This window comes from Dufourea novaeangliae, unplaced genomic scaffold, assembly GCF_001272555.1.
Source record: "Dufourea novaeangliae isolate 0120121106 unplaced genomic scaffold, ASM127255v1 scaffold439, whole genome shotgun sequence".
NCBI classification, from domain to species: Eukaryota; Metazoa; Arthropoda; class Insecta; order Hymenoptera; family Halictidae; genus Dufourea; species Dufourea novaeangliae.
Genome location: NW_015374327.1, coordinates 308,428 through 334,041, shown reverse-complemented (window position 1 = coordinate 334,041; position 25,614 = coordinate 308,428). Strand labels below are relative to the sequence as shown.

At 35.1% G+C, this 25,614-nt stretch overlaps 5 protein-coding genes across 5 annotated transcripts; 1 reads left to right on the top strand and 4 right to left on the bottom strand.

Moving 5' to 3' along the window:
* Window positions 1-612: 612 nt before the first annotated feature.
* Window positions 613-7,664, bottom strand: LOC107192899 (zinc finger FYVE domain-containing protein 9). Its single transcript, XM_015582248.1, has 13 exons — window positions 7,553-7,664; window positions 4,931-7,198; window positions 4,783-4,862; window positions 3,657-3,834; window positions 2,968-3,186; window positions 2,771-2,893; window positions 2,531-2,695; window positions 2,311-2,470; window positions 1,818-2,233; window positions 1,499-1,742; window positions 1,303-1,423; window positions 1,046-1,207; window positions 613-964 (listed from the first exon to the last, which is right to left on the bottom strand). The coding sequence occupies exons 1-13, from the start codon at window positions 7,608-7,610 to the stop codon at window positions 809-811; spliced, it is 4,350 nt and encodes a 1,449-aa protein (XP_015437734.1). The 5' UTR covers window positions 7,611-7,664; the 3' UTR covers window positions 613-808.
* Window positions 7,665-8,750: 1,086 nt separating this feature from the next.
* Window positions 8,751-12,300, bottom strand: LOC107192910 (nuclear cap-binding protein subunit 1). Its single transcript, XM_015582264.1, has 11 exons — window positions 12,083-12,300; window positions 11,464-11,932; window positions 10,886-11,380; window positions 10,637-10,808; window positions 10,348-10,553; window positions 10,170-10,273; window positions 9,829-10,064; window positions 9,531-9,709; window positions 9,190-9,445; window positions 9,005-9,118; window positions 8,751-8,917 (listed from the first exon to the last, which is right to left on the bottom strand). The coding sequence occupies exons 1-11, from the start codon at window positions 12,120-12,122 to the stop codon at window positions 8,804-8,806; spliced, it is 2,385 nt and encodes a 794-aa protein (XP_015437750.1). The 5' UTR covers window positions 12,123-12,300; the 3' UTR covers window positions 8,751-8,803.
* Window positions 12,301-12,663: 363 nt separating this feature from the next.
* On the top strand, window positions 12,664-15,951 carry LOC107192880 (26S proteasome non-ATPase regulatory subunit 2). Its single transcript, XM_015582229.1, has 4 exons — window positions 12,664-12,850; window positions 13,054-13,679; window positions 13,756-15,326; window positions 15,398-15,951. The coding sequence occupies exons 1-4, from the start codon at window positions 12,773-12,775 to the stop codon at window positions 15,697-15,699; spliced, it is 2,577 nt and encodes an 858-aa protein (XP_015437715.1). The 5' UTR covers window positions 12,664-12,772; the 3' UTR covers window positions 15,700-15,951.
* A 1,187-nt stretch (window positions 15,952-17,138) lies between these two features.
* LOC107192923 (VWFA and cache domain-containing protein 1) lies at window positions 17,139-21,618 on the bottom strand. Its single transcript, XM_015582279.1, is given in 10 exon segments — window positions 17,139-17,237; window positions 17,240-17,630; window positions 17,716-18,094; window positions 18,320-18,977; window positions 19,069-19,315; window positions 19,401-19,602; window positions 19,666-20,135; window positions 20,218-20,394; window positions 20,468-20,833; window positions 20,992-21,618. Coding segments are annotated over 10 exon segments (3,444 nt in total). The 5' UTR covers window positions 21,467-21,618; the 3' UTR covers window positions 17,139-17,158.
* Window positions 21,619-23,731: 2,113 nt separating this feature from the next.
* LOC107192926 (ubiA prenyltransferase domain-containing protein 1 homolog) lies at window positions 23,732-25,339 on the bottom strand. The gene is made up of 2 exons (XM_015582282.1): window positions 25,220-25,339; window positions 23,732-24,812 (listed from the first exon to the last, which is right to left on the bottom strand). Exon 2 carries the CDS (start codon window positions 24,797-24,799, stop codon window positions 23,801-23,803), a length of 999 nt encoding a protein of 332 aa, XP_015437768.1. The 5' UTR covers window positions 24,800-24,812; window positions 25,220-25,339; the 3' UTR covers window positions 23,732-23,800.
* Between the last annotated feature and the right edge of the window lie 275 nt (window positions 25,340-25,614).

The window sequence follows — 25,614 nt, the reverse complement described above, 5'->3', positions numbered from 1 at the left end:
ACCTATGGTTCTTTTGCGTTTAAAAAATCTATTAATGCCATCTATAACAAAACTTTGAAGCTAGTATAAATTAGTACTTCGTTTCTACTGGTAGCTGACGCTACCATACTTTTCCGATAGATATTTCGAACAAATTACTTCTAATTTTCCGACAGATTATCTCAAATTTAGTCGACTATTCGAGAAATGAAGTAAACCATTGTATTTATTAACATTTTTAATACTTTCTTCCGTCAAAAAAGTACTATTAACTATCATTATACAAATATTACATGAATAACAACGAAACGAATATATTTACATAATGCAAATAACAAATAACGATACCTTATACAGGTTTTCGGCCACGAAAAATTGTCGTCAAGCTTCCGATTTTCTTACAAAATTTGTACCTATATACAATGTATAAAAGAATATTACGAATGCTTTCGAAATGAAGGACGTAATTATAGGTATACTCGATCTTCGGAACTGAAAGCACCAAAGTTAATATATAATTTAAAAGAAATTTCATTATTGTTTGTATCCTGCTTGACGATTTTTAATTATATCCAGGTATTAGCAGCAGTTCTAGCTTTAATGGACACGACTTGTTACAATTTATAATATAAGCGTTTTCTTTGTTCTCTATGTAGGTGAGCATACAATCAGAAAATATTTTCTCCTTGTTCCGAGGGATTTACGTCGGTATTCTTTACGAGTCCTTCAATTTTATATTTCTAGCGTACAAACGTGGCAACCTGTCTATTCCTATGTTTTGTCTGGAAAATCTTTGATGAAACAGGCGTGAACAGAAGGGGGGGGGAGTTCAATCGTCAAGTATATAAAAAATTAATTCAAGCACAGTATGCGTATCTTGACTGCTTTGCACTGCTCTGTGCAGAACTTGAATTAATTCGTTGTCCAAACTGTTCATGTAGATCGGTGGCAATTTCATACCTTCGCTACCGGCTTCGTAACCCACCTAATATTATTACATATCGTTTTTAAAATAAAACTTCTTACGATAAGTTGATTAAGTATAATCTTAGATTTGTCAACTTACGTTGTCAGGGTGAATAGTTGCCCTAACACCGAGTTTTGTGAATCCAGCAGTAGCTAGGAGATCCAGTAATTTCACCAAAGCCATGGAAGTGGCTTTCGCTATGTTTCCGGATAATTTATTTATGTCCAAGGGATCGTGAAGACCGTTTGGATGATCATCAGACTAAGCAAACAAAAAAAAACACAGATCGAAACATATTTTATAAATATTAATATAATTTTTGAAGAATAAAATCATATGTATTTTTCAAAACATACTTTAATTATGAATACTTCTGTCCAACGGATAAATCTACTCGTTCCCTTGTAATCAGTACCATTGTGTACTCTGATGGAGGGAATACCATCCATTAGTTGCCCATCGATGGGACTTTTGACCCTGCAATGAAATATTTCATAATTTCAACTGAAAATTACGATAAATTGAAGAATAAATAAGTATCGAAACATTTACCCTAAATTGAACTGCACATCATTTTCCACCCACTTTATGTTCACTGTTTCATCGGGTTCAGGTGCACCCTGTCGACCACAACCGATCGAAAAGTCCTGCATATTTTTTAGTGCCGCCTTCAAAGCTTCCATCTTCTCAGGCATTATTTCCACCATTAATCCGTCTTCAACTATACTGGACTTGGCTGATAGTCCCATAGATGATTTTAACGCGCCGTTAATGACAATAAAACTTGTTCCCGTTACTAAAAAATGTACATAATTAGCTTCTTTTCCTTAGTTAATTTTGTATAATTTTCATTGCTGATTTAATTACACACCTGTTCTTGGTTTATTATTGATACTTATCGCCTGCGTCTGATAACTACTTTCATCACCCGTATTCGTTTGTATACAAACTAAATGCGAGTCGGCGGTTATGCTAAAATTCGAGGCATAGGCTAACACGTGATCGTTTGAGTTATTCAACCCTTTAATCACTTGATCGTATCGGTTCTTCGGAAACATTACATCCGTCATTCTGTTTCTCAAATGTATCGTCAAGCTCCTTACGCTTGGTAACGTGTATCCATAGTTTCGAAAATCTGCCAGCACTTTCATAACCGTGTGCCCAATCTCGAAGTACAAAGCGTCACGAAATCGTACTGAGAACAATGGACAAGGGTAGTAACGATACTCAGCGCCAAGACGTAAAACAAGACGTAACGGAAATACTTTGGCCCATGGTGTTTCCCACCTAAGCATAAGAATAGTATTACTTGCAATGAAACTTATTTCAATATCTAACTTCATACTATTCTTAATCAAACAAACCTGTGTACTAAAAGACCGACTAAGAAGGGGGCTGGAGGCAACACAATCTTTTGCAAACACTGTAATGTTTGCCGTATAAAAAGGAATCCTGCATGCTCCCGGGAACCCAAAAGATTTCCTCCTTGATATAACGAAAATCCCAACTCGGAGACGGTGTTCCCTATTTGCGGATGATTCTTAAATTAACTTTGTTGTAGACTGACTACAGGAAAATACAAACCTTTAATGGCTTCGAGGTACAACTGATTAATGAAGACAAACAGATCTATTGGAATCCGAGTCTCATCCGGTAATGTTTCAATTAATAGTATAACTTCATCTTGTCCCACGCACGCCAATCCTTTGGACACCACGTTCCAACATATTTTGTTTATACAACAATTTACTGCGAATAACGAAAGATATCGTTGATTCTATTTAATTAATCGCAACGATTATAAGTTTACATATATGTACTTACAATTTAGTATTTTAACAAAGGCATACAGATTCCGATTAATTGCAAACAGAACAGGTGGTTCACATTCGTTTTTGAGCGTTTTGTAGAGAAGGCCTTCATCCATCACAACATGGTACGATACCTCTGTAAAATAAATTGAAATGGTCTGAATGCAATGTTAATAAAGTCAATGAATTTGAATAAATCTTGTCCCTTACGTCCTTTGTGTATCGTTACAGTTGGAGGAAGAATATGGGGATCCTGTGGCACATAACTTTCGGTGTTCGGGTCCAGACGTGGTAAATTCTGCCTTTTTATAGAAGTACTCGGCATGGACGATCCAGGTGTAGGTGCCCTCTTGCTCCCAGGTTTCCGATACAGCGGTTTCGTGTCCCCGGACATGTCTAGTTCTGTCAGGTCACAGCCAGGCCTTATTCCTGTGTTTTAGTTAGAGGTGCATAAAACCAAAACAAACAGGAAGGATCGAGGCCAGTGATAAGGTCGCAGCACCAGGAAGGCAAAAATGAAAAATAATATTGCACCAGGCATAGGAATGTAAGTTCAACTCAAAAGAAATTAAAATCATAATGCAAGGTGTGTTAGGTACAGTCTAAAATATAGGAATATTATAGGTAGCATTGTAGTATTAAAAATATGTTTATTATTGTAAGTTATTATTAGTACTGTTAGTTATTATTAGACTTAATCGTTTAATGAAACGCTGCTCAGATATTCAATCGAAAGTAAAGCTTGTCACAAAACTGAATCGATTGTTAATGTAATGTCTAAAAATGAAAATATTTGACCTAGAGAATATATGTGCACTTACAACCAAGATGAATCTCTCCAGCTGCATATTCTTTTTGCATGTAAGTATTATGGAAGATTATACTAAACGTTCACCTACCATCGCTGAACATAACAGACTTTGAAACTTCTGGCCGGTTTTTTGTACCACCCTCTCTTTTAAGAACTCCAACGGGTACCATGACTGAAGGTGGTGGAGGCAATCCACCGGCTAACTGTTGCAAGGGTGGTATAGTTGAACAGTACTCCATGGGATTATTTGGATTAGGCTGTCTCCCCTATAACCATTTGTCGAATACTCCTAACATTCACATTTATTTCTTCATCCAGCAAACACAGATTTCGTATATAATATGGTGCAATATTTTCTCTAACATTTTACAATTTCATGAAATAATAAAATAAGATCATCATTTTTCTTTACATTAACGTTGCACTTAATTCGTATTTTAACACATTTCTTCCCAAGATAAATTCACTATACGAAAAATGGCAAATTTGAGTAATAATAAAAAAAAGATCAAACAAAAAGTTAAGTCTTTAAAATACGAATCCAAAGTTTTTAATGATTATTGTCGCTGCATCTAAGTAACTCAATAGCAAACATCTTCTGTGTTTACTGGCAATTTTTGTGTGGCAAATAATGCTACAGTTAATAAAACATGCTTTAATACTTGCAATACATAAATTAACAAAAAACATAAAACAGAAATAAATGTTTAAATTTCTCAGAGAAGACAATGCAAACATATCAAACGTGCTACCACAACTTTATACTTTCGTATTTTGAATGAGTTTAAATTTAATGTGTATTTCTATCTCACGATTACAAGAAACATGGAAATAGAACTCAACAATATTTTAGCAAAAGAAGTATTCAACAAGTTGTTATAGGTGATTAATATACTTATGCTAAAAGAAACTAATAAGCCTTAGAATTTTTTATTAGTGAAAATATACTATTTTCAGTAGAAATTCTGAAAGTGATAACTATAAAAGACATTCAAGCATTTGGTAATACAATATCGTGTTATTACTCCTACAAAATATAATCCAAACTTACAATTTACCATAGTAAAGTGAATGCAATAAACTACCATTAGCTCAAAATTCTGTTTAACTACACGAGGCTATCAAATATTAATTGTTTACTAATAAAATGTACAACATTGTACATGGAAAAGATACACAACAATTTCTTGCAAGGCAATTTATGTTTAACATACCTGTGGTGAATTAATATCGTTGTTAGTCATGCATGTAGAGTAACCAGGAGACCATTCTCCAAGACTTTGCTCTGCTTCGGCTAGAAAAATTCATTTCTTGTACATGTAACTTTTAATATTGTAAGCGTTTCTTTGGGCAATCTCTTACCTTTTGTAAGAAGTTGATGACACGAAACACAAACACGGGAATCAATGTTTCCTTGATATTCCAATTTGTATTTCATATTACAACATTTATTACATAAAACCTTCCCACATGCACGGCAATGATGCCGCCTTTTAAGTACCGTAAACTTTACATCGCAGAACATACAACTGGGTGCATCACTGTCTGGAACCCAAAACGGTGGTTGTTTTCCCAGAATCGAATTAGATTCTGGTAGGGAAGTATCCAAAATATCCGGCGAAGATTCCTGATCTTCTGCTGGCCCCTCAATATTTGATTGCCTTTGACCAGCTGGTATTTCACTCATAGAACCAAGTGTCTGGTGTCCATTTGTATTATTTGACAAAACAATATCCAAAGTCTGAGGACGCACTGGTTTCTCGGATTCATCAGTCGCGTTACTCGTATTTGTTCTTGGGAAAATGTCTGCAGAATTTGACACTGTGTTGTCGCAACGATATGCTGTATCATCCGATACTTCTAAACCAGACACCGGTAAATTCTGTTCTTCAGAATTACTGTAAGTATTGCTTTTTCCTTCTTGCTGCAAATTAGAAACTTGATTGTATTGTTCAGCATCTTCTGTTTGTTCGCCCAGTTGTTCTTCAATTTCATCGTTATTCAATAATTCTCTATCCATATTTAATTTATATGTACAGTGTTCTTGGACATCTTCAACAGCTTTTGCATCAGACATATATTCATTTTCTGAAGTTACATGATCATCTTCGTGTTCGATTTTCTCTTCTTCCTCCATATCTTTACTGTTTGCATTATCTAAAATATCACTGTACTTGTCTTCTGCTATCTGATTGTCGCACTGTTGATTTTCTTTTTTCACTTCATGAATAGGTGATTCTTTGTCTATTTCCTCTGTTTTATAGTCAATTACTGAAATGTTTCCTACGTTATCGATTAAGTCTTTTACCATCAGTTTGGCAGGTTCTATGTCTTTTGGAACTTGTGCTTCGTGTGTTCGTTCTTGTTCCATGCTTTGCATTGCAGTTCCTATTCCAGTTTGATGCTTGCCACTCTTTTCATTAAATTCCTCTTCTTCTTCCAGTTCGGCTAAATACTTAGTCAATTCATTTTCCGATAAATCATCAATGTTACCAAATCCAAATGGTTTACCTGTTGAATGTGAATTCTTCTCGGATATATCAACCGATTCAGAACTACTAGTACACAATTTTTTCGTGCTCTCGTCCGATTGTATTGCTGATTCCTCTTCGTAACCATCACCCTTAAACGTTGAACTACTGTCCTGTTTTACAATATCAGTACTTGTATGTACATACTCAAAATTGTGTTCACCACTGTCTGTTTCATTGACAACCTCTGTTTCGTTACTTAATTTGCTACAAGCTTCAGTTACCGCGACAGCTTTAGATGATACAATTTCATCTTTCGTTCTTTTAAGTGCTGTGGCATGAACATTTTTTGCATTATCTTCATTGGTATCACCGTCGAGTGTAAGGGGAAGTTCTATTCTCATCGACACTGGAACATTCTGATGAACTGGAATGAAGACTTCTCTACTTGTATTTGTTACATCGTTTACTTGCTTACACGTTATATTTACACTGTTATCGATATCTTTAGCAGCACTTTGAATTAGCTGAGGTTCTTCAATTCCACAATGAATAGCTTCGGTTTCTGTGTCAGACTGTATTTCTTGTTTGTCTAATGTGGTGTGAATATAATCTGAACTTCCCGGTGGTGCATTTATGTATTCATTCAGACTGCTGAAGACATTACTAACACTAGGCTTGAGATTAAACTGATTTAATTTTTTATCATACCTATTGTCAATCTTTGGACTACTACCACCATTCTGCTGTTTCTGCATTAATTTTTGAGATATGTCATTATGTATTGTTAGAGGAATTGGCTCAGCATTGTAAGGCAGGACAGACTGCTTCTGTGTCACCTTACTGTCATTTGAACATTCTTGCATATAAAAATGATTAACACTTTCCGTGCCATCTAATGTTGCTTCCTCCCTGGTATAGTCTAAATTTTCAGGAAGCATATTCTTCTCATCGACGCATATAGTTTTTGCATTTTGTTGTGAATCCTTATGTCTTTCCAGAGGCAATACAACAGTATCACATTCTCTATTAGTTTTCCTTGAGTCTATTGGAAGATAATTGTAATTCTTTAATGTTGAGGGTTCCAAGTTACATTTGACTACAGAAGATGACGAATTGTTCGATGCAGAACTAATTGATGCTATCTGCTCTGCACAATCTAAAAAACATGTTTATTCTGTTGTCATTTTCAATAGATCCAATATGTAAAGAAAATTACTGAAGATGGTCGGTTGAAAGGAAAAGTCACATAATCCTGAATAATTTATGTAGAATGTTCTGTGTTATTACTGTCTTAACATTGATTACTTATTATTAGACTTTAGATTCATACAAATATTGATCTGTGTGGATTAATTAGAAGTAACTAGAGTCACACAGAATTTCGTTTACTTTTTTAAGCATTATTTAATATCCAAGAAATATTTTCGAAAGTTCTGAAATTTAGTAGCGACACTTACAAGCAACATTAGCCCTATGAAATTAATAAAAACGGATAAAATGATTCTCTCACCTTCGTTAAATTCGAAATCGTCCAAAACTTTGTCCAAATCGACGGCAAACTTTTCCATTGCGCCGTAAATGAAACTTACACTAGTCGTGAGGTCATTTAATAAACATGCCTATCCGACTTCTGCTAAATAGCAAATTGAATTCCATGAACGGTGTACGTCTATTAGTTACGAATTATACGACGTAATTTTAGATTTTCCCGCTGGTCACTGTTCGGAAACGATTTAAACAAGATCGTACGACTATGTTGGCCAGTTGGATCAGTAACGCGGCATTTTCGATGACTCCCAGAGAACCTCAGAGAGAACGAGTAATTCCGTGTTACGAATCGCTTCGCATTAAGATACCCACGGTCAGTAACGAGTATCTTTGTGAGTCGGTGCCCGTCGATTATCCATAATGCGTAAATGTGACATCGAGGAAACGAATTTTTCATTCGAGTCACACATCCAAATGAACGAAATACAATGATCAAACGAATAACCGTAAATCCTCGATCATCACGTGGATTAATTGACAGCAGAATGATCCCTCGTACATGCTCGAATCGAACTTGTCCATAGAACTGTCATTCCATTCGAGTACAACAGGGACGTACTTCCTTCCCTATCCATCGATCAATCGAATTTCACAAGTGTATAGTTTCGATCGATCGATTATTCGAAAAATTATTTAAATATTTAGAATAAAAGAACTTTATAATAAAAGAAAATTGTTTTCAACTGAGTCGCGTGACTGCATCGTATTTTATGACAATAGTTATTGTTGTACGTAATTGATAATCATTTAATGAAACTGATAAATAATTATTCAACTGAAATCAAGCTTTGTTCTTTAGTCATTGTTTACTTAAAATAGAATAAATTTAGAAATCACGCAGGTACCAAAATTTTAATAAAACCCATGGGTATATAATGTGGCCTTCAAACTTTTATTTACATTACTTTTTTCATTATGACGTTCATAGTTCTATCTAAGAAACGTCCGTAAATTGTTTGCATAAAACCGTTTGGTTAAAGGATGGATCAATATACTCGATATTTACATCACAACGAAATAAACCAGAATACAAAACTGTAAACATTTACACAGAATGTTATGTTGTACGTCGCATGATTATGAAAAACTGATTTCATTCCATCGCTAGCTATAGTATCGTAATGTGAAAACATGTAATATAATATACACCATGAAATATCATGACTCTTAATGATCAGGTTTTCAACATATATTTTAGAGAACAAAACGATCTTCACGCGCGAAGAGATACAAACTGATGGAATACGTCCAAAATATGAGGATCCAAATCTGGTGTAAAGAGTAAAGTTTCTAAGGTCGACGAATACTTCTGAACTTGTTCGTGATGCTATAACAAAAATCCCATAAGCAATTATAACAATATCTGTTTTGTTAAATTCTTGTAATTATATTCATTGTGAACATTGTGACTTACAGTGAGAAACACTTGTTGCAATCTTCCTATGGTCCATTTGTACCAGTGAGTATTGTAGTCTATGCCATCGGTATCACAGCGTACTAGATGTTCGGACAAAATCATTATAAAGCGCTGGGGAAGAAAAAATACATCGTTAATTTAATTTGTCTTAACATTTTTATAATGGTATTGATAATTCATACTTGAAAAATGATGAGGAATAGATTTTTTTGATCAGCCTGTGCTGCCTCCAGTTTCTCTTCCATTCTTTCTACAACATCCTCCGATGGTTTTTCTTTGTTTCTATCTTTATTATTATCGTCATCCTCTGACGACGATTCTGATCTACTTTCTGCTCTTCTCAATTTTTCTCGTGCCTCGGTCAATTCTGTGCTTAACTTCGTTACATGTTTGTTCTTTTTTCGGATTGTTAAGTGAAGTATTTCCCAAATGTACAGCCTGATGAAACACGATTATTATCGTTAAGTTAAATTCGTTAAATATTACTTCTATTAAATTATTACTGTCGGGAGTTAATGAATACTTAGTGAATTCAGGCGTCATCTCTTTAGAAAATATCCAATTAGCAATAGCACTGCACTCAATGATACCAGTCTTCAAAAACTTGTCTGTCAGAACCACTATCATCTGGTAATGATTCTTCCATAATGCGTACATGTTTCTTAAAATGCATATTTGCGCCTCTTCTGTTTCAGCAAGCACCTACAAACACAAGAATTACTGTTAAGTGCTTATAATATGTTAGTTAATACGAGTATTTTTGTGAGGCCCTCAACTTGATAAATCGTATCAGGTTCGACGATATTTGCTACACGATTTACCTTAAAAACATAATGGAATTTTCCTATAGCTGCAAAGCTATGACTAAAACTTTTTGAGCCTAGGTTCAGTAGAGTCTGTACAAAAACATCAATCTTTAGAGGATTGAAATTATTTGTCTCTTCATTTTCTCTGGGGCCAGGCAATGTGTTCAACACGTTTAGTACTTCCTCCAGTGTACACTTTCGTCTTATCGAAACAACTAATTCATGAGCTGCTGCTGTACCAGGCAGGGAACCTAAAATCAATTTAAATATAAGCTGCTGTTTACTTGAAACACTCGACTTGCAAAAACCCTGTTTTGAACGTAAAGATTATTAACATTATACTTTATTATACTTACTAGCTCCTTCCGAAGTATACTTATAAATAGGCTCCGGGAGAGCTGGAATCAACTCAGCGTATGATTCTGGCATCATATCTCGTATTCTCTGAAAATACGACAATCTAAACAGAAACCATAAAAAGTTATTGTTTTCATACTGCCATTTATTATTGCATCACAAAGAAAATGTATGTACCGCAAAGCTTTAAGAAGTACTTCACGAATAAACTTCGGACGTGGATGTTCTGGATCACGCTGCAAACAAGAATCCCAGTCTTCCCAAGACCAACGGAACTGAAAGTTACTTAAATGATACGCGAACCACCAAACAAAGCGATCAAAGGCGGTAGCAGCCATGCTATCTATGCGACGAAATAAAATCTCGGTTGCTTGCGCCAAAACCTAGAAAAAGTATCGATTAAAAAGAAAAGAAAATCGCTTGGTTGGTTGACCAATTTAAATTAAAAAGTTTTGTAAATTCTCACCTGTGGCATAGTCGATGGTTGTAGCTTACAAAGTTCAATTAAAATCGATCCATAACAGATCTCCAAATGCTTTGGTGCCGGTAATCTAAATAATTCACCAAATATTACTTCCACAATGCAATAATCCAATGGTATTTTTGCTTTGTATGGAAAATTCAGTAATTGTGCTGCACTGTAATACATTTTCATTATGAATTTCGTATTAGCCGAACATAATGAAACATAACGATATGTATGCGGAATACGTACCAGTCTTTTCTTTCGTTAAAGCAATTATTAATAATTTGTCTTAAGTGTTCCTCTATTAGAAATCGTTCGATGGCATGGCTTCCAGGTAGCAGTGGACCTTCAGCTGGGCAGTCTGTATAATCAAACATTCGAAAGACTACTGTCGGTAGTGGATAAGAATAAGATTCATGATGAGGTGGTGGCATTATAGTGGGTAAATTATGTTGCAATGCTTCGCATAATATTGAATCGAATGCTAAATATGGTCTAGGAATATGTTTCTCTGCCCAATTATCTTGCCTAAGCTTCCGTACTTGAGCCCATAAACAATCTAAATATTCTTCTTGAGGATGAGGTGTATCACTAGACCAAACTCTTAAGGCTGGTTGATGTTTCTTACTTCGTTTATTTAAAAATATCTCTATTGTCACCATCAAGTGATCTAACTCTTGCTCTTTCTTTTCATATAACTCTCGTCCAACCCATGGCAATGTTGATAGCACAGCATACACATACCTACAAAATAAACCAACAATGTATGAACATACATAATTAAATTTAACCTTTCTTCTTACTTAACAATTATTTCTTTCACGTACCAATCACGTCTTACTTGAGGCACACCATCTTCATTAGCAGTGTCTAACATGTTATCAAATAATTGCATCAAAGACCCACAAGATAAAACATGACAATTCACTAAATCAGCCAGAAATCTAAGCGAGTACCTGGCAACGTCCCACTTACAAGCTTTTAATGCATCCTTGAAGTTCTTTACCATATAATCAACAAATTCGCCGCCAAAGTTGAAATTCTTTGCATTTAACAATCCAACCAAAGTAGTATAGATTGTGCATTTCTCTGGCATTCTGATTGCACATTCTGTCAAAATTCTAAGTATCTTGCTCCGAAACAATCCAAGATCAGCTTCTAATACAGAAGCCAAGCCCTCCAAATTACTTTCTAAAGAGGACGTGGATTTTTCTCCAACTCGTAAAATAAGAGATTCAAGTCGATCTTCAATTTCTTGATTCTCGGATACTCTTCTACGCTTTTTGTATGCACGTTCTAGAAAATTTCGGTTATTAGAGAAATTACCAGAAGAAAAGATTTTAAACGAACAAAATCTTAAATTTTAATTTTGATGCAGACAAACACCACACAATAGTATAAATATAGTATTATTATAAGAGAAATATAAGAAATGCGTGGATTTACCGTATCCATCTTCTTCTTCGTGAACTCTTCTGCGGCTCATTTTTACAACATCAAATATATCCCTACGATCTTTTGTAATTATTAAAATGTCACTTGCACTGTCACCCTTATATCTTCGGAAATTCGTGGTTTCGAAGTCAATTAACAGCAAAGCATCATAAATGAACCTAACCCTTCAATCTCCCACAAATATATTACTTCCAATTACTTCAACAGTGTTCAATAGTGTTGAGTAGTGTTCAATAGTACGGTAAGTGTTGCGAAGCAAAGCATTACACAAAACCATAGACGTATATAATCATATATAATAGACTACGCGTCTTATAGTAGTGTCTTGAGGGCCATGAGGGGAAGGAATATTGCACGCATATAAAGAACTTTGCTGAAAAACTTAAGTACCAAAATCAAAATTTCATGCCAATTGCTTCTTTTTTCGTTTTTATCGATACGAGTTTGAATGAGGAAAAATGTACTAAGTAAATAATTTTCAACAGTTTCGAATTCGATTTCCATGTAACGCAAACACGAATGTTCATGTTGAGTTTCTATTCTATATATTCTTAGTCACTGATGAGCAGTGGTGACTCGCAAATAGATTCTACGGTGATTCTAACCTAAAACACTAACAGTTCCTAAGGGGGGACGTGATATTCGTGTTTTCAATCCATTATATGATATAATTAAACAAAAATGCCAGAAAGTGTAAAAACAGAAGCGAAGCCGGGCAAAGAAATTAAAAGCGGGAAGGAAGAAGAGAAAAATGAACTGGTGAGATTTAAATTCTTATTCTGTTGGACAGTGTTAACAATGAATTACTTTCAAACAAAAGATTGTTTCGAGATATAACAATCAATAATATATAATTAGATTTTACGTCCGTACGTTCTGCGAAATGATTTTATATTGAGAAGAAATAAATTTAATATTAAATAACTGTATATAACAGTTGTATTTACTGTAATATTTTTTAGTCTCATATTCGTGCATCTACTACTTCAATGACAAGTGTTCCCAAGCCATTGAAATTTATGCGTCCGAACTATGACACCATGAAAGCTGTGTATGAAAGCATTAACGATGCAAAGGCTAAAGAGCTATGTTCTGACATTATTTCTGTCCTTGCCATGACCATGGGCGAGGGTAGAGAATGTTTAAAGTACAGACTTACTGGATCTGCCTTAGCTATTGGAGAATGGGGACATGAATATGTCAGACATTTATCGGGAGAATTAGCTGGAGAATGGGACGAGCTTACAGATGATGCAGAGACTACAAGTAAAAAACTGATTGCTTTGGTACATCAGATTGTACCATATAATATGGCCCACAATGCAGAGACTGAAGCCTGTGATTTACTCATGGAAATTGAGAAACTAGATTTATTGGAACAGTATGTTGATGAAAGTGCATATCAGCGGGTTTGTTTATATTTAACCAGCTGTGTACCTTATGTAGCAGATCCAGAGAACAGTACTCTTCTTCATGCTGCTGCAAAACTATATAGGAAATTTGGTCAGTATCCACAAGCTGTGAGGTTAGCAATGCAGCTCAATCATTTGCCTCTAATCGAAGATATATTTACCAAATGCACAGATCTGTAAGTAATACCATTGTCGTAATTACTTTTGTTTATACAGTTTCAATTAATGCCTGTATCCAATAATCTTTTTCAGATCCCTGCAGAAACAATTGGCATTCATGTTAGGTAGACAGCAGATTTTCTTAGAGTTGCCCGAATCTACTCCAGAATTCGACGAATTGGTAGAACTAATGTCTAATTCATTGTTAAATTATCATTTCTTAAATCTGGCACGTGAATTGGACATAATGGAGCCAAAAACGCCAGAGGATGTGTACAAATCGCATTTAGAGAACTCGAGAGCTCCCTTCGGCGGTGGCCAAGTGGACTCAGCCAGACAAAATCTTGCGGCCAGCTTCGTGAATGGATTCGTGAATGCAGCATTTGGTCAGGATAAATTGTTGATCGAAGATGGAAACAAATGGTTGTACAAAAATAAAGAGCACGGAATGTTGAGCGCAACCGCGTCTCTTGGTCTTGTATTACTATGGGACGTCGATGGTGGTTTAACGCCAATCGACAAGTATCTTTATTCATCCGAGGATTACATTAAATCGGGAGCATTATTAGCTTGCGGACTGGTCAACTGCCGTGTACGAATCGAATGCGATCCTGCTTTGGCCCTGCTCTCGGATTATGTCTTGCACAGTAGCAATACCATGCGTATTGGTGCGATTGTGGGTCTAGGATTGGCGTATGCGGGTTCCAATCGCGAAGCAGTCTTACGTCTTTTGACTCCTGTCCTCAGTGACCCTAAATCCAGTTGGGAAGTAATAGGTGTAGCGGGTCTTGCGCTAGGAATGGTTGCAGTTGGTTCTTGCAACGCTTACGCTATCACACATATTATGCGTACTCTAATGGAAAAGTCTGAGGCAGACCTTAGAGATACCTACGCACGCTTCTTGGCTCTGGGTCTTGGTCTGTGTTTCTTAGGTAAGCAAGAAGCGGCAGAGGCTATAATAGCTGCTCTAGAAATAATACCAGAACCTTTTCAATCGATGGCCACCACTCTGGTGGAAGTGTGCGCGTACGCAGGCACTGGAAATGTTCTGAAAATTCAGCATTTGTTGCACATTTGTTCCGAGCATTACGAACCCTCCAATGAGAAGGATGATAAGAGCGATCGAAAAGATAAAGACAAGAAGGAGGATAAAAAAGAGGAAAAGGAGAAAGATCTCAGTTCCAGACAGGCAATCGCTGTACTTGGTATTGCTTTGATCGCCATGGGAGAAGAGATCGGTGCTGAAATGGCGTACAGAACATTTGGCCATTTGTTGCGTTACTGTGAACCTGTAATACGGCGATCGGTTCCTCTAGCTCTTGGACTCATATCGGTCTCCAATCCGAAGTTGAATATATTAGACACGTTATCAAAGTTCTCCCACGACAGTGATCCTGAAGTCGCTCACAATGCAATCTTCGCAATGGGCTTAGTTGGAGCTGGAACAAATAATGCAAGACTGGCTGCAATGTTGCGACAGCTGGCCCAGTTTCATGCGAAGGATCCAAATAATCTTTTCATGGTGCGCATAGCCCAAGGTCTGACCCACCTTGGTAAAGGAACTTTAACGTTGTCCCCTTATCATAGCGATAGACAAGTATTAAGCCCTGTCGCACTGGCTGGTCTTTTAGCTACTCTTGTCGGTTTTCTAGACGTAAAAAATAGTAAGTATGCTAAATTCTAAACGACGTTCAGTGATCAGAATCTGTTGGACTAATGTAACTGTTCTTTGCAGTCATACTTGGTCGCTCGCATTATTTACTATATACGCTAGCGGTTGCGATGCAGCCTAGGATGTTGGTAACATTTGACGAAAAATTAAATCCTCTTCCTGTACCTGTGAGAGTTGGTCTTGCCGTGGACGTGGTGGGTCAAGCAGGGAAACCGAAAACTATCACTGGTTTTCAAACGCATACAACACCTGTTCTACTGGCGTACGGCGAAAGAGCAGAATTGGCGACGGAAGAATACATTCCTTTAACGCCGATCATGGAAGGTTTCGTAATTTTAAGGAAGAACCCGGACTTTACGCCGTAACTGAAATATTAACGCGTAACTGGAAAATAACAATACACACATTACACATCGGATTTTAGTATTAAATATAATGAAACGTTATTGTGTGTGAACAGATGATTTCCCAATATTATAGCGAACCCCTAAAAAAGCAACTAATATACTTCATTCATTTATTTTTTACAAGACGCTGGAAACAATGAAATAAAGAAACTCCCAGGTTTGATAATCTCTTTTCTGTATTTTACTTACGATAACAATAAAACTACAATTTTTTTTCAACAGCAGTTATATTTTAATAATGAAAATACTGATGCAACGTGTAAATTGTTCAAAAAGTAATTTTTTTCTACATTTATAAGTTATGAAAATATACAGTAAAATCTTCGTTGACAATATAAATTCGCATTCTCAGTTTACAATAAATGCTAAAACATTGGCAAGATAGAGTTACGAGTAGTCAGTCAAATGATCGTATACAATGTATATCTAAGAGATTGCCTCTTAGCTGGTAAGAATTTTCGCATTTTTCAGTGCTTACAAGAATGTCAGTGTATACCTTCCTCAAAAAAAAATATTGCAATGTATAAAAATGTAAATAGCTTCATATTAATAACTACGCGATTTTATATAGGTCAATAAAAGTTAAGGCTAAGTAACTTATACAATATATAAATAATTAACTTGTGATGTTTGTGTCCTCGAGAACTTTTTAAATATATTAAAAGACAAACTGTGAAATAAGGTATCCCTCTTTAGTCTTAAATAATTTTGCCAGTTTTAAAGAATTAGTCTTGTTTCTTATACATATTATGTACACTGATATGATGACAGAATAATTGGTGTAATTTTAGAAACCTGAATTACACAGTTTGCTTTTTATTTATATAAAAATATATGATGTGTTATATGATATCCAAGAACGTTTATAGTTATACGTAACAGAATAACCAACGTAATTTTTAAATTTAATGAAATTATAGCTACTGGTGTTTTCATGATACTATAATTCCAGACATTATAAAGTATGTAAAATGAAACGTTAACATTTTTCCAACTATGGCCACTTACTTCTAACTCTTATCTTCTTCACTTTACTTCATGATTGCAAGGATGCATAAAGTTTCTATACTCTTTTTTTACAATGCAAGTTGCATTAAAAGAAATTCGCATATCGTCATGAATACTTATAGTAAGTTAAGTAACATTCTAATCAGTAAAACACTATTTACCAAAGCATTTCAATGTAACCTTAAATACTAATAATTGTTCTAAGTGTTTACTACAGTAACTTGTAAAAAAAAATCAAATATTTATAAACAGTATTATAAAATTGATCAATTTTTCTGCGAATTAAAAAAAAAGTGTTCCTTACATTATGTTTCATAATGTAAACTTCGAATGAACATTCGTTCATCTTTCAAAGGAACAAATCTCCAGTGTATAACATATTCCTCGTGTAAATAATAGCAGTCTCACGTTAACAATAATTTGCTTCCATATTGCAATGGACGGTGACAGGTGCTAGAACGTGATGAGGGGATCCTAAATGAGTTGTTGTTGTGGTTCAGCGAAAGTTTGTTGTTCGGAATCGTCATGAGGTGTCATTGTACTATATCCATGATCACTGTCGCCACCGGGCGGCTTCCTATAATTAGTGGAAACCCTGTATGGCGATATGGGAGCTATACCGTCCCTTATAAGAGAGTCTAAATTATTTTTCGCTTGATCCAATTCTATAGGTTCCGCGTCACCTTCCAAATGCGTCATACGCAGCATGTCTGGTGAGGTGTGAATGTGCAAGCACTGATGTTCCAATCCTGATTGGACAGAGCGGAGTCTATAACAAAACAGTATGACTCCCAATATTAAAAGAAACGCTAAGATTCCTCCAGCTACCGGACCAACCGATGGCCATTCTCGCATTGCAATATCTTCGGTCGACTGAGAATCTAAAATAGTAAAAAAAAAGCCGTGTAGAGTATTGTAAAGTTTCAAGAAGCTACGAAATGGTGTGAAGAAAATCCTGTTACTTACTGTACGTTCCATCGTTGAGAGGCACAGAGGACCCCAGGACACCCCTAAAACATCTGAGCATATCATTACAAAATGGAACATGCAAAGGTGTTTCCCCATCGTTGTCTACATGGCACCACTGACAGCCCACGATTCCTAAGCACTCGTTTTCTGTCTTAAATAACTTGCAATCAATGGACGGACACGGTCTTACGTTCGCAGACTGTGTATAAGGTACCTGTGAGCTACCGCCTTGCTCATATGGTACTGGACAGGGTTCTAAGTTATCCACATTATATGTGGTGTAATCCGCACAACTCGAAAAGTACAAGGCACATTCACACGGACATTCGCATTCAGTTTGTTCCATTCGTTTACAGTTTAAACACGAACGGTCCATCTGGAAAACATTAACATGTACTATTACTATCGAATGAAGGGAGTTATTAGTATCCAATACATCTCAATAACTTGCGTTGTTATTAAAGTTTGATCATTGATTCGATTTAGAAGCCACTAACTAGCCAACGGCGTATGGATTATCATACCAGGGACCATGGTTCTAGAAACAACACGAATCATTGACAAGCATTGTACAGAAAATAACAATGGCAGTTTTACTTACTATACTACACGGACAAAAAGCTCGTAATAAATTGCAGGTGACGTTAACTACTCCCAGAAATACGTTGGTGCCCGGTACCGCTGCTACTTGGTATTTGACACAGTGTTCTCCGTGAACTATGTTCGTAAGAACTTCGTCGAGAGATGTATTGAACTGGTAATACCTTTGCACGGTGCCATTCAAATAATTTGTGCAAGCTTTCTTTTTCACGAATAGTTCGTGATTCAATATATCGTTTGCAACTAGTAACTCTTTGTGAGTCAAATGTTGTTGCTCGACTTTACCAAGTGGTTCTAATAAAGCCGGATGAGATACCAAGTATCCTTTGTCATCCATCAGGAAACACTTTACCGTCGACTCGTTACAAAAAGGAAACATTTCTTTCAGAAGTCGTGAAACAAAACCCATTGTTACGTCCATGGATAAGACGGCTATAGCGTCATTATGACTAGTTGAGTTGGAATTCATGTGAACGGTTTGACTGAGAGTAACAACGTAACCGGATCCACCGGCGCCTAAATATGGCGGGGTGAAAATTAATTTTCTGGGATGCTCCAAAGCGTTCCCATACCACATTCGTCTTTTAGGATCGAAACCGGTGTCGAGCATAATTCCTGGATAAACTTCTAAGACTCCGCTCATAGTTCCAGTGATGTATCTAGAATTATTTAAAATTATTTTTTAGGTTTTTTTTTCGGGGTGTTACACTTTTCCAAATATTCTCTCAACAGTACTTAGTTTTAAATTACCTTCTTATTATGAACTTGTTTAGAGGACTTTCTATATGTCTGTCTTTAAAGTATTCCAAAGTTTGTGTCAAGACAGCTACATCCGGCTTAACGGACTGACGTAGACCAGGATTAGCTAGAAGTCCCCTTAAATCTTTTATGTATGCCATGTAACTTTGCATAGTTACAGCAGATCCTGTATCTAATAATTTAAGCTGTTCCATCGGGGATTGAAAACACCATGGAGAAAGATAGACCACTCCTGTTGCTGGAAAACAAACATCATCTCCTTTAAAATTACAAATACGCTTTTGATTTCTGCTGTTGCGTTTATGGATGGAGAACTAACTTACATAAAGTTACAAGTTTATTATTATTAGTGCACAGAATGCCCTTGTCAGAGAGACTGTGTATTAGGAGGTCAAGACGGTGATGCAAAATATTCGTTGGTAACATCGGTATCAGTTTAGCCGCAAATTCTGTACTTTCGTTGCTTGTCGACACTATACATATTATCAAATTCTTATACGTCAAATGTTTCCATCGGTACCATTTCTAAAACATAATGTCTAAATTAATATGAGCTTGATTTCAGCACACATATAAATATTAATATACCTGTTCTCTCAGTCTCGTTTTTACATTTAGAACACCTTCATATTGTTCAATCATCATTGTTACAGTCTCCGGGCTAATATTTTCTATATGTTGTAATTTAACTTTAAGGGGTTGTTCCATTATTGTCTCCATTCGTGGAAAGTCTTTGTGAACCCAAACTATACCGTTATTATCGAATAATATGGGGTATATACCTGAACCAGCGTTGAAGTATATTATATCGTCAATAAAATTTCGCAACTGAATATCTAACGATATCAGTGCTTTGTCCGTAATTTGTCCTATAGACACTGTCATTGTTTTACTATATAAATCAAAGTATGGATCAGATAAGTAATAATCTCTCTTGTGCTCATCAGAACATTTCAAATTGGAAAATAATCTGGATATTTCATATGCTAAAATATTTTGTGTTGGCAGAACAACTATGTTATCATCGTATTCCTTTATGTTTGAATGAGGTTCCTGGTCTATAACATTGAACAATACATTAAAGATGCATTGTACAAACATTGTATTTAATCACGCATAATTATTACACATTCAACTCACCGGACAGAATTAAAATTGTTCTGAGATAACCGTTCACCTTTCCCACGGATATCATATTGTTTATTTTTGTTATATGTGAAGTGGTCTTAAGCGTATTGGTCAGATGAATAAAGACAACTTCACCTTTTACATTTTCCAACAATTTGTCGAAATCAAATTCAATTGTCTCATTTGTTTCTAAAATTTGAAGGTGTAAAAATGCATAGTACAGAAGAATCAAAGTTATATACGGAATGTTAAAATACAATACCTGTCCTTGATAAACTGTGAATATAACGCGCCAGCTGAAATTTGTTAACATCCGTTGCCTTTAACAAACCATCTTTACAAAATAAAGAATTGTTGCTAGAAAGCCCTACAACATTAATATAATCCATTTGAGACAGCATGTCAATTATTCTTTCTGCTGTTATTTGAGCCAGAGTAATATCTCCTTCAGACATAAACATCCCATGCTCAAATAGTAGAAGTACATTCTTTTTTGGGCAATATTGAGATAATAGAAGAGGTCCAATGTTATGATCAGAGCTGAATGGGCCACATACAGTTGTAGGATACATGAAAGGCAACACATGCATGTTCTTAAATTCCTGATTCCTCAAGCGAATAGCGAGTGCTGAAAAACACACATTTATATTTTTCTTTTGTGTATCACTTCCACTGAATATATGTCTTCATAGAAGACTGTATGAAGAAGAAAGGTCAAAGGGATGGAAAACAAAAGTACCATTATCCATGCTCCTGACAAAGTACCATCGCAGTCTCATACCATACCTTGTGTGATCTCTAAGCAGAAGTCAGACAGCTTACTCGACACTATATCTAATCCTTCGACAGAACCAGGGTAGGAAAATTCATCTTCATTCTTAGCTAAAATCGGCTGCAGAATATTATTGCTCTGTCTAAGAAGCTTTACATAGGACAGCAGCTTGTTGTTCAATTTATCTCCTAACAAATTTAGCCTCCAATTCAAGCTACTGGAGGTGTTCGTGAATTCCATTGCGTCGAGCATTTGTTGAAAGGATGTCAAACCGAGTTCCACGTCCGTGATCGAGCGAAACTCGTTTGACAGCCGAACCACGATGTCTCGCAAACATGTCCCATTCAATGGTTCTGCGTTCACTTGTTTACGCAGAGTTTTGCCGAACTGACACTTTGCGTCACCAGACGAATTCTCTTCGGCTGAACTGTGCAGATTCACCAACACCGTCGCGACCACTCCTAATTGGAAAATCCTCCTGACAACCATTCCGTTTTTAAAGCTTTGCGCCTGTTCTCTCGTAACCTTAAAGATTCGTTATGCCGCCATAGCGACGCAACCACCGCAAACAAGGTCAACAACTGGAGACCCGGGAATAGTAGGACAAAGTACTCTTATTACTTTCTAATTGAAATACTATCGATCCGTCCTCGCTATTCCAGATAGATTTTGCGGTTTCAAAAGCTCACCGTTCCTTATTTCGCCGTCACTTTTATGGTATAATCTTTACATTGCATTACATCGACTCTCGCTGCTTTAGACGATACGATAAATTACAAACACTATCCGAAGAGAACGTGTTCGCCAAAAGTCGTTGCAAATAATTGATTAAAAGAAAGAAAAGTTTCACGATTAATTGTATTAGGTAGTATTGCAATAGAAAATACTAAAGTAGTATACCGATTAACAGAGTATAATTAACAATTCCTTTAACATTCATCAACAACAAAACTTTAAATTGTAATTTGTTTCATAACAAAAATCGTTTCTGGATTTGTATGACATTTTACATGACTTATGAACTATGTATAATATAATAAATCAGAAGTTTTTCATTCCATTCATTTGAATATTCAAATGGTAAAAGTATGTAACAGTACAGACGAGGTACGTGTAGGAATAGACAGTCATCCAATACTTTTTTGTGGCCAGATTTTGTGGGGTTCTAGAACCCAATGAACATTTTATGCCAATACCCGACGTTATCGATAAAGCAGGAATTATAAATATTATTCGTATAAATGGAGTATTATATACCTCGTTCATATTACGTATATTTAATATGATTTGGCGGGAATTAAAGTACATGTGAAGATTTCTCTTAATGTGAAGTTCACGTGAAGAGTTCTCATGAGAGGGAGACTCGTGAGGTGATGTGAAACAAGTTTTTCCTTAGTAAAAAGTTGTCCGAGGCTTAATTTGTTAACAAGATATTAACGAAAAATCCAGACCAATCAGAGCGCGAGTTGCCGGCGAGTTTGTCGTGGATTTCCACCTTCATTTCCATGTACGTACAAATCGTACAAACCACATTAGTGACACTTTGTTGCTCATTTGTCATGAGTACGCAGCTTAAAACAGAGTTATTTCCTTTGTTTTAAGTTTAATATATAAATAATATTAAGCTTAATTAAAAGATTTTATTTTAATGCAATTTACGAGTTGGAAGATACCATAAATGTTTAAGCATCTGCAACTTATTTTTTACTTTTGATTTTTTTCTAAAAATCTTCGAAAACAATATTTTACAATAAGTAATGAAAATAAAAATCTGAATCGATAAAAAAAGTAATTTATTAAATCATTTCCATAAAAACTCCTTTGTTCTATTTTTATACTTATTATGTAGAGATTTCGTTTGTTTCGTTTGCAATCGAAATAATCAGGTATAATCATAAATAATTACATTTTATATCAAATACTTATAGGTATTATGTTACGAAGTTTTACGTTTGGAATCTGTGTCTGATAGATGTGCATTTACAAGTAAAATACATTTCTTTGTATACAATAAATAAAACACGAAAACGGAAATTAATTTTTTCTTGACTACCTTTGTATAATATTCTTTGATATAATGGCATACAGTATTTTTGGAAAAACGTACAGTATAGCAGGATTTGGAGGATCCTCCTAATCGTCACTTTAACAATTCTTGTCTGTATCACAAATGTTGAGACAGTATTTGATTAAATAATTACTGGTAAAGCATCAGAATTTATTGTCTCATTTTGTAAATTTACCAGTTTATAAAATGTGAAAACTTCAGCATTTAGGTTTGTTCTGTTTTCAAGATTACAAAACTTTGTAGAATATACGTATTGTTTCGTACGAATAATACTACTTAGAATACTAAACAGTGAGATAAATAAGTATATGTGTAAAATTCATATCAATATACACCTACTTTAGGTGCAAAAATATTATGCTTATTACACGTATTAGAGAAATACAAGTACAAATTCAGATTCTAAATGATACAGTCGCTTTGTACATATGAACGATCATCACATTGTCAAAAAGTTTTATCTAAATGTGTATTGTATTAGAATAACGTAGTAATTTGTCACATTAACTGAGAAATAAATTGTGTAATGTACATGGTTATACTTGCACAAGAGAAGCAATAAATTATACTTTCATATAGATAACAAAAAGCAAATTTAAACAGTTTGATGTTTCTGTCTTAGATGATTGATAATAATCCATGTAATAATGAAAGAGATTTATTTGAGATTATGTACCGAATTGGTTGTTAGCTGCCTATATAGTCTGTTGAACTATAAAAGTTGTTTTTTGGAACAGAGACAAGATATACATATATTATAGATAAGGAAGAGGATCCACGAGTAAACATGCAACAACGTACAAAATGCCCAAAAACATATTTAATTTAGCTGTTTGTTTAGGCACGCTCTGAATCATATGTGGGCTTCGAAATTGCTTTTCTATTTTAAAGGCAGTCGGTAGAGTAACAACTGGTAAGAGAAACCAAATGGAATATCTTAGTGCAAGCACCACAAAAGTTACATATGGTGTGAATAATAAAAAAGCATACAATACATGAGATACAGTATGCCCTATTAAAATTGCTAGTGTTACTATTCCGGCTTTTTTGTCACTTTCTAAATCTCTTGTGTTATTACTATGTAAAATAGCCTCTGTATTTAATGCAAGAGGTATAGCATAGTATATAGTACCTAATTCAAAGTAACCAGTTTGAGCCATGAATGCAAACAGAACAGAAATGGGGCCAAACATAACTAAAATAAGAACATCACCTAGCGCAATATACTTGAATCCTATACCTCCTGTATAAAGAAATGAAAAGGATAAACCTCCAAAATATACAAGTGCTAGGTGTTCCATTTTTGCAGGAGATAGAGTAGTTAACAAAATAAAACCCAAACATCCTGCAGCATATAACAGAGCACCTAATGAAACTAATTCATCTTTCGATAAAATCTGATCCACTAGTATTCTATCGTCGCTTTTTCGGCTGTCCACCCCTTTTATATAATCAAAATAAGTATTTACTACATTACCGGCACCATGTACACAAAACACTGTATATAAAGTAAGGACAAAGGATATCCAACTGAAATTTGCCAACCCTATTAACCGATATGCTAATACAGATCCAAGAAGTGTTGGCATTAACGAAACACTCAGTGACCATGGTCTTACAGCTAGGAAGTAGGAAGATAACTTCATCAATGGAGAATTCAGTGTTGACGATGGTTTGAGTGAACAACTTGTGTTCCTTGACATTGATCTTCCTCCAATTTCGTTTGTAGAAATCCGAATACCATTGGACATCATACTTCACACTATGCTATAAACAAGATATGTAGTTTCTTTATTTGCTGTCAATTGAATATAGTAGTTTTGCATCTTTTTACTTTATTTAACATACTTTTTCAAAACATAGAGGTTCAGACTTATATAATAGAAAAGAAAAACTGATCATAATGTACATTCTTTTACCATAATAAAAATAAGACACATCCAATATTTCGGTTCAGAACGAAATTTCATATAAATAACAATGTCAAAGCAAATATTTTTAAGAAATTATCAATGGATGGTATCTTTTTAAATGTTTGCGATACCGCTTTGATGGACAAAGTTTCTTCTTTTTAACAAACACATTAATATGGAATTACTAATGCTATCAGTCGCAAATTCTTAAACAAATTTATCATCGTGATGTAAATATCTTGTCACTGAAAACAAACTTACCTACTGTTCGTCCAAAATAGATAAAGTTAGGTTAGAATTTCGTACATGATGAAAAAGTTTAGATTTCTTTGAAAAAAAAACAATTTTCACGTAACTAACATTTGAACTTCGCGTTCGAAAAGAATTTTGGACGTCTTTCTTGTATACGTTCGATATAACGGTGACGTGTTTTCATTAATTTGCACGTGGCGCTCTCTGAAATATTTCTTGATATTTCCTTCTCTTCTGTACAGTTAAAAGCACTAATCCTTACTTTCTCAAAAGAAATTCGACAATTTCTCTAATTTATTACTCATTTTACAATCTTTATTATACTCCGTGACTTAAAGACATTACGCGTCACTCATAATCATTTATTGTATTCTTACTCTGTCTTACTCTTTCGTTTTTTAATT

What these genes read in the sequence shown, in the direction of transcription:
- LOC107192899 (XM_015582248.1), bottom strand. Translation starts at nt 7,610, where the DNA reads ATGGAAAAGTTTGCCGTCGATTTGGACAAAGTTTTGGACGATTTCGAA. An exon ending in CGATTTCGAATTTAACGAAG is followed by an intron (nt 7,199 to 7,552) that starts GTGAGAGAATCA and finishes CATGTTTTTTAG; the next exon opens with ATTGTGCAGAGCAGATAGCA. An exon ending in GTCTGTTATGTTCAGCGATG is followed by an intron (nt 3,187 to 3,656) that starts GTAGGTGAACGT and finishes ACTAAAACACAG; the next exon opens with GAATAAGGCCTGGCTGTGAC.
- LOC107192910 (XM_015582264.1), bottom strand. Translation starts at nt 12,122, where the DNA reads ATGAGCCGCAGAAGAGTTCACGAAGAAGAAGATGGATACG. An exon ending in AATTCCATTATGTTTTTAAG is followed by an intron (nt 9,710 to 9,828) that starts GTAAATCGTGTA and finishes TTGTGTTTGTAG; the next exon opens with GTGCTTGCTGAAACAGAAGA. An exon ending in TATTCCTCATCATTTTTCAA is followed by an intron (nt 9,119 to 9,189) that starts GTATGAATTATC and finishes TTTCTTCCCCAG; the next exon opens with CGCTTTATAATGATTTTGTC.
- LOC107192880 (XM_015582229.1), top strand. Translation starts at nt 12,773, where the DNA reads ATGCCAGAAAGTGTAAAAACAGAAGCGAAGCCGGGCAAAGAAATTAAA. An exon ending in TTTACCAAATGCACAGATCT is followed by an intron (nt 13,680 to 13,755) that starts GTAAGTAATACC and finishes AATCTTTTTCAG; the next exon opens with ATCCCTGCAGAAACAATTGG. An exon ending in TTTTCTAGACGTAAAAAATA is followed by an intron (nt 15,327 to 15,397) that starts GTAAGTATGCTA and finishes TGTTCTTTGCAG; the next exon opens with TCATACTTGGTCGCTCGCAT.
- LOC107192926 (XM_015582282.1), bottom strand. Translation starts at nt 24,799, where the DNA reads ATGATGTCCAATGGTATTCGGATTTCTACAAACGAAATTGGAGGAAGA.